Genomic DNA, 8,239 nt, shown 5'->3' on the forward strand with positions numbered 1-8,239 from the left:
AAGCTCCCACATCAACCACACAGATTCTTCTACCATGCATGTGTGCTGCTCCGACGTCCGGTACAAGAGAGGGGAATCTTGATCCGATGTGATGCGATTCATGTCTACCCATAGCATGCACCGCTAGGCAACCGGGCCGACAACATGCACCGCTAGCCGCCTCGATCCAGATAATGGGCAAAGATGCTCAGCTGGACATGTTTGTTGGCACTCGTGCATGATGCGCCAATCTTGGTGTGCAAGACGTGTAGCCGTGTGTCATTTTAACATGCTTGGCATACCGAGGGAAGGGACTCGTCGGAGATCCAACGAACCGAGGTGGGGTCAAGGGTGGATGGATGGTGTGGGTCAACTTGGCTAAAGGTTTACGGTGGGTGTCTACGTGGCAAGTGTGCATGCATGGTGTGAATCCAGCTGTGTGTGATGCGCTGGACATGCCTTTTTGGATAGGGCCCACATGAAGCGGCAACGAATTTTGAGGAAAATGAAGGAATGGGCCCCACACTCCGTCTGCATGCTGACCTCGTTCCCTCCATTGGCTACATCCATCATGCGATATGGCATGCCTTCCACATAGCCCGCGTTAGGGCTTATGCGTGCTGCTCTCGGTGTTTGACCACACCCTTCATGGGTCATACGACGAGACCACGCCAGGCCCCGTGAAGCACCGCCTAGACACAAACCGGACGCGTTACCTTTTGGTAGCTATATCCAAAGCACATGCAGACCCGCCGTCTAGACCCACGTGTGGAGCATCACGTAGACGTTTAGACTCATACGTGGACATGCATCCTCTTGGTAGACATTTAGACTCATGCATTACCTCTTGGTAGCTAGATCCAAACTGGACTCACACCACTTACGCCAGTCCCCGAACCATGCATCCCCGCCGTTTAGGCTCACACGTGGACATGTGTGCATGCATGTTGTGGGTCCAGTTGAGTGCGATGCATGAGACATGCCTTGGTTACTATGTCTAACATCACGTGGCATCGAGATTTGAGGCAAATGAAGGAACGGGCCCCGCACTCCTTTCACAGGCCGGACGCATTCTCTCTCGATGGCACCACACCCGGTCCGGTGAATTTTTAGCCCCTCACGAATTTGCATTGATTATAACGACAGCAGACGGGCATCATAGCCGTAGAGAACGGCTTCGAGGCCACGCCTCCCGTTGGTAGCATATGGCACATATATGGACCAAAGAGCTTAACATGGGGCACTCATCCCATTCCCTGCTATGATTTCATGGTGGCCGCATAAGATCTTGAACTTTCGAGGTTACAACCATAGAAATGCGGTAAATGGCCCGAATATGCCAGGGGGGGCGAGAAAGGCGACGCAATTACCTACCCCCATTATTGAAGTTTGTTTTTTCTGGAAAGAAACAATTTTTTATAAATAAGGAATTTTCAGCACTTATTAATAATGATTTTATAATTTCACATTGTAAGGTGCATTTTCTCTCTCTAAAATGAAGGTGTTGTAAACGCACAAAACTCCTCCTTGAGCCTCTCACCATCACCTTCATGTTGAACTCACCCAAAATGGATTTCCCTCTTTTTTACGATTTTCCTTTGTTTTTGTTTTTTAGACAAAAGGATTTTGCTTTGTGTTTTTTGTATTAGTAACATAGGGTTTTACTTTGTGACTGGTAAGCAGCCTGTGGGCCTGTTTGGTTGTTTCTTTACGAACTGGACCCACGGGCCGTTATTTTCTATGCTTGACATGGATAGGGTCCGTGTCATCACCCCCATCGCCCACACACCCCCGCCCCCCTCACCCCCACCCTCCCCACAAACCACCCCGCCGCGACCCCGCCGCCTACTCGCCTGGCCGCTCTCGATGGTTGGAGCAGAAGAGCGCAGAGTGAGATTGGGAGGCCGTCAGCAAGCACCTAGCGACTACCGGCGACTAGTTGAAGTGAGAAACCCTAACCTGTAATCTTCGACTTCTTTGTTCCTTGTTGTGTTGCCGTTTCGGGAGTTGGATATGGTTTTCAAAGTCAAAGATTAGATAGTTAGGATTTTTAAATCGGAGTTTAGGTGGAAGGCGATGCAGAGATTGAAGGAAGTTTTCTACATCGGTGGCTAGCTGGGTATTTTTTTAGGGTTTTGGTATTCCAGGGTTTTCATAACAATGAACAAGTGCAGATGCGTAACACAATAGCAGCAAATTTCAGCAAACAGTCCTTTAAAAACTTTAAAAAATATTGGCCTTGTGCAGTGGCGAATCCAGGAAGAAACCAGAGGGTGGGCTCAAAACTTATAAGCTGGGCTAGTGGATTAAATTCCTTTTTAGGCCGAAATTAGGTTGGGTTTAGTAAGGCAGGCATTAACCTGTAGTCCTAGATTGCAAGTCAACTAAACATTTCTCAAAATAATACTTACTACAGTGTTTTTTTGCAAAATATGAAATTTTGATCCAAATATTTGTATCTTTGTAGGGAAATAACAATAAACTCTTAATTCTGTTGCCCAAATTAGTTCATATTTTAAAGATTATAAATATGAGGGCATACGATATATCAGAGTTTTTAGGAATTATTTTAGTCTTTATTATGTGTGGTTATGTAGTACCAGGAAAAAGTGAAGTAAGTTCATTTTCTCCAACATGATAGACAAGTGGCTAATTGAGTTGGTTACCCTGACGATCCTTCGTCCGTCCAGAACAGATTGTCTTATCTTTTTCAAGGACCATATTGTTGGATGCGGATGTATGTAGATGGGCTATATGTTGAAGGTGTGCGTGTGTACATTCGGGTGGGCCGAGTAACAGCAGTAGTAGGATTTATGTTTTCATAGGACTTTTCTCAGAGATTACTGCTCAGTCTCAGACACTACCTCAGTTGTGCTGCAGAGGAGGAGGGGCTAATGCCGTGCATTGACGCTCGGGGTGAGCCCATGCTGCCGATCGAGGATGAAGAGAAGGACATGTCTGAACAAGCTGTGGTGCGGCGGGCACGCGCTGCGTTGCGGGGTTATGAGGAGTGGAGGGCGAGCCACCCGCTCAGTTCAAGTGTATGATTGTTGATTACTGATGCAGTACCTTCGTTGATTATACTGTATGATTATTTCCTAGTGTGTTTACATGCATACGCCCTTTTCCTAAATTCTCATCCTTTGCTTTTCTTCATTTTATTTTGTTTACACAGGTGGTGTGCATAACCTGTCGATAGGACAGCAACAGGCCCAATGAAGATGGGTTGACATTTACCATCAGGCTAGATGGGGACACTTCAGCTCTGGTATAAATAATCATGTCAATTTTACTTGTACTGTGTTTGTTCCCCTCTACTTTGAAGATTAACAATATGTAGGAAATAAATAGCAATTAAATTCTACATCTACAGATCGTGCCATGCTACGCAAGGCACCAGTTCAGCGCCATCCCAGACAGTTCATTGCTTTTTCAAGCAAGAGGGAGCCGCATGTATGATTTTGGCGTGTACAAAGGGAATTCAAGGGCGATCATCTGTGGTGAAAACTGGTGCAGGTTTGTTGAAGACTTTGACCTGCGAGAAGGCGACCTTGTCTCCTTCGATTTGATTGAAGACATTCCTATGGTGTACTGCTGCAACCTGCCAAGGACATGCGATCAAAACGAAGAGTGTAAAGATCCTCTAGAATTAGTTGTCATAACGAAGGGAATTAATCTTACGAAGCAAGAGGAGCGTAACCTACATGACCTTTTGGCGATGAAGAAAGGTTATATAGGTGCATTTTTTGGTCCACCGCTTCACCAAGTCGAACATAGGAGGAAAGACGATGGTATGTTTTTGGTGTATTAGTATTTTCTATTTTGTATGCAATTTTCTTTGTTTTTTCATGGAGAGAAAGTTTAATGATATGCTATTGTAGCTGAAACCAGTGAATACACTGATGTGTGTTTTTGCATATCCTTTTGTTTCCCATAGCTGAAGATCCTTATGTAATATATGTAGATGTAGCTGAAGATCCTTTTGTTTACTGCTCCTTCACATATTTGATAATTTTTCTTCCTATGACGGTGCATACAGAGATTACCGGTGAAAGTTGTCGACGCTCTGAAGACCCTAGGAGATGGGGAGATACCGGGAGATGGGCTTGCTGGCATTCGGCTGTGCAAGGACAGTTTGATGCCGGTCAAGTACCACAAGTGTGATGATGGCCGCATCATCTTCGGCAAGGGATGGAGTGATTTTGTTGATAGTGAAGAGCTTAAGGTTCATAAAGCCGTTCTTTTCGGTTTCAAGACCACCACCCGTGAAGATCTTCATATCGAGGTGGTTATGAACATGCTGACCGAGGAGCCACAAATGTAGCACGACAACTCAAGAGTGTCCTTTACACTAGGTATAGTGCGAAAACTATTTTGATAGAAGTTATGCATCTATGGGGTTACGTCTTCATTATGTCTTGGGTGATGATGACTATGAGAGGAGGACATGTTGCAGTTAGAGTAAATGCTAGGATTCGGCCCTATTCAGGACTCAAAATAGGTCTTTCACAGGTGGTTGCTTTATTGGCTGCTGTTTCCCTGGCTATAATCATGAACGATGGTAATGCAAATGGAATCGTTAAGGGGGTTTTATTAATATTTTAAATCATGGAGTTAAGATGGTAGAACTACCTATGAGTGTTTGCGTAGGAGATGCGGGAAGGGCATCAGTTGTGTTCCTGACTCTTTGGCAATGCAGGAATAATGTGAGATTACAAAATAAATGGTATAGTGATCTTATGATTCTTTTTTAGCTAATTTGCTTGTGGATCATGGGATGGTCTATATTGCAGATGAAGGTGGTAAACAAACAGGTGCTGATGTTGGGAGCAAAGAGGTGATGATGGTCTATATGCGCACGCTAGAGCATGTAGCAGGTGAATTGTACAGCTCATTGCAAGTGTGGAGTCACAGGGTACTGCGGTGTCACCTGCGCATCTCTGCCGTAGTTTTATTTTTTGGACCTTCATGTTAAGTCTGGCTGGGCTTGCTACCATGTATGATTTGTGCTGCTAGTTGATTACATTAGTTTCTAGCTGTAGTTTGTATCAGGGGCTTGAAAGACCATGTGTTTTTCGTTAATGGAAAATTAGAGGGGATGACCCTTCTTTTGATTAAAAAAATGAACTTTCTCTATGCAATTAAAAATAAATAAAATTTCTCTATTCAAACCCAGTTGAGAACAGTATTCATTATAAATCTGAAATAATCTTTTGGAAAAAATGGCTATCGCATTCTGTGTATTCATTATAAATCTGAAATAATCTTTTGGTAAAAATGGCTATCGCATTCTGTATCATAGCTAGCGAAACCGAAACAAAATAAACGTCTTAATTATAATATCTCGTGAACGTGGATCAAATTAGGCAAGACAGCTAGAATAAAGGATGATTCAACTTGCAGGAAATTTGAACTTACGACTTACTAGCAGTATAATAAAGTTTACAGACTATCAGCTAGATAAATAGAAGAAACATTTTATGTTGATTCATTCTTCCTTCCGGACTTCTTTGACCGCCTAGATGGTTTGGCGAGATGCTGGCGCTGACTCTCGAACCCCTTCTGGAAGTTCACCAACCGCCTGTATACGTCGTAGGTGGCATACGCGTCCATGGAAGCATAATAGATGTTCTTCAAGGGCAAGGGCGCTTCTGCCCATATATGGTGGTCATCTTCTGTGAGAACGTCCTTCATCTTGGTGTAGCTGTGGTGGATGATGGAACCAGCATAGTCAGCCAAGCCATACTTTGGCTTAATCGTCACTGGATCAGGCACTCTCCACATATTCTGGATATCCACAAAGTTTTGTACCACCAGACCAACATGCTTGAGTTTTTTCTTGTCATTCTCGATGTCCACCCCAACAAAGGTGTACTCCTCGTCGAGCAGGAAGGTGGCAAGCAGGCCGCAGTGCTCATCAACAACGCTTATGTGGTACACGAGGACGTAGATGCCAACGCATAACTGGACCATGGCCGCCATCTGTGTCGGACCACGAGGCCAGGTGTACTCCACATCCAGTGCAACTATCTTCTGGTCGTCGTTCCGCAGCCAGTATTTGAATCTACCAATACAGTACTCAACAGAGCTAGCCTTGTTCGTGTACTTCACACAAATTGCGGTATTTCCATCTTCCCTAGCATCATAATCATTCTCGAACTCCATGCCGAAGGACTGTAATTGATGAAACCAGTATAAGACATGAAGCATGAAAATAACATGATAACAATAAGCCGAGATGAATATTACGGCGGATAGTATAGGAATTCTGGCGCTATTGAAAGTTTATGTAAACAAGTGCATGAACAATTTAAACTAAACAAGTACTCCCTCTGTAAAGAAATCACTAAAGCAGTGAAGCAAAAGTTGTTATATTTCCTTGCAGAGGGAGTATATGCGAATTAACAATATAAATTTACGCTCTTGAAATATTTATCTAAACAACTGCATCAACAATCAAGAATAAACATGTATCTATGGATTGTTCATCGCCCATGCAGATGAAATTGTGTGTACAAACTATAGATGCAGGAGAAAAACAAGAAATTGACAAGATAACAGACTAGATGTTGCAAGCAGATGAATCTGTGTGCAAAATTCTCATAAGGCAACGGACTCATGTTGTAGGCAGATGAATCTGTGCGCACAAAATAAAGAAGCAGGAGAACAAGAAATTGACAAGAAGAAGGCCATCGTATGTGCTGCTACTGGAGAACTACTAACAAAATTGACAGGAAGGAGAACTCATCGTTCCAGAAGCCAGATTGTTGGGAGAGTGGGCGACGCAGAGGAAGAGGGAATCGAGAGGACGCAGAGGCAGATGAACCATTTTTGGAGAATCGTGGCAGTGAGGACGAAGCGCCCTCGCGCATGCCCGTCCTAAATAATTGGGAAGGGGCTCGTCCCGCCTGTTGGAGTCCTCGCTTCCTTTTTCATGTTCACATTTAAAATGGGCTCACCCATAGGCCTGTATAAGAAAGCACAAGAAGCCCAAATGCTTCACGGTTGAGATTACTGATCTAAACTTGCTAAAATATTCTCAAAATAAAAATATAGCTAAAAAAACTTTACGTGATCTAAAACTACCTCTTCGTGAGATCCTAAATTCCCAATATTTCCTTGTGGTGGGTGTCGTGGTTCTAACTCTGACAGTGATGTAGGGGGGTATGAATGGAGAGGCTAGATCTTAGCTATGGAAGAGTTGTAAGCACATGATGTTTTACGAGTTCAGGCCCTTTGCGGAGGAAGTAACAGCCCTACGTCTCGGTGCCCGGAGGCGGTCGATTGGATTATAGGTGTGTGAATAATCGGGGTGCGAACCCTTGATACTGAGGAGGGGGTGGCTTATATAGAGTTCGCCAGACCCCTCCAGCCCTCAGTAATGCAGGGTTTAAAGTACATTAAGGTCGGGCGTTACTGGTAACGCCCCTAATAAAGTGCTATGATGACCATAAAAGCTACTTAAAGCCCGGCCATTTGCGTGCAGAGTGACTTTAGAACTCCTAGCGGTCGAGTGCTTGGCTTCGTGGTCGAGTGATACCTCCATGGTCGAGTGTCTTGAATCCGTCGAGTGGGATACCTCCAAGTCGATTGAAAGGTGACTTCTTCTAGGGATGTCCTTGGGTAGGGCACTTAGGACAGGTCCATGCCCCTACCCTAGGTACATAGCTTCATCATTAGCCCCCGAATGGATCGAGGTTTGAGTGGGGAAGGAGTTGTGGATCCTTCCGACTGGTTTTTTGTGCGAGATGAGCACCTTGTTTCGGATCAATTGTCACGGATGACGTTATCAACTTCTTTCAGTCGCCTTGATCCATTCTAGGCCTCTCGTCGAGTGAATTTCTTTACTTGTGAAGTTCCGAGTGATGGTGTGAAAGGGATCTTCTGTCTGATGAGTTGTTTTGCAGCCTGCGGATTTTGCGGGATTTGAATTTCGGGAAGTGCGCGGGACGGGGTTGGCCGCAGTAATTGGATGTGATAAGACGGAAGCTCCTCGATCCCCGCGCCACCTTTTTCGCCACGTACCGCGCGCGCGCCTGTTGCGGGATTTAACGGGATTACCCGGGCCTACCAGTCAGCCACTCGGAAGAGACCTCTTATAAGCTGCCGGCTCGGGACCTCCGAACAGTGCGCCTTCATTTTTCTTTCTACCTTCACAAGTTCCTCCGCCAGCTCTGCCCTCACCTTGGTGCCGTAGGCCTGTTCGAGCTTCGCCGACGACGATGGTGAAGGACAAGACGTCAGCTCTGGAGCGCGCGAA

General features: G+C 45.0%; 1 protein-coding gene across 1 annotated transcript; it reads right to left on the reverse strand.

Annotated features, from left to right (window-relative positions):
• Positions 1-5,457: 5,457 nt before the first annotated feature.
• Positions 5,458-6,144, reverse strand: LOC147974630 (uncharacterized). Its single transcript, XM_087520100.1, has one exon. It carries the CDS (start codon positions 6,142-6,144, stop codon positions 5,458-5,460), a length of 687 nt encoding a protein of 228 aa, XP_087376226.1.
• Positions 6,145-8,239: the final 2,095 nt, after the last annotated feature.

The sequence above is a fragment of the Triticum urartu genome, chromosome 4A (assembly GCF_056163025.1).
Source record: "Triticum urartu cultivar PI428250 chromosome 4A, HENAU_Tu73, whole genome shotgun sequence".
NCBI lineage: Eukaryota > Viridiplantae > Streptophyta > Magnoliopsida > Poales > Poaceae > Triticum > Triticum urartu.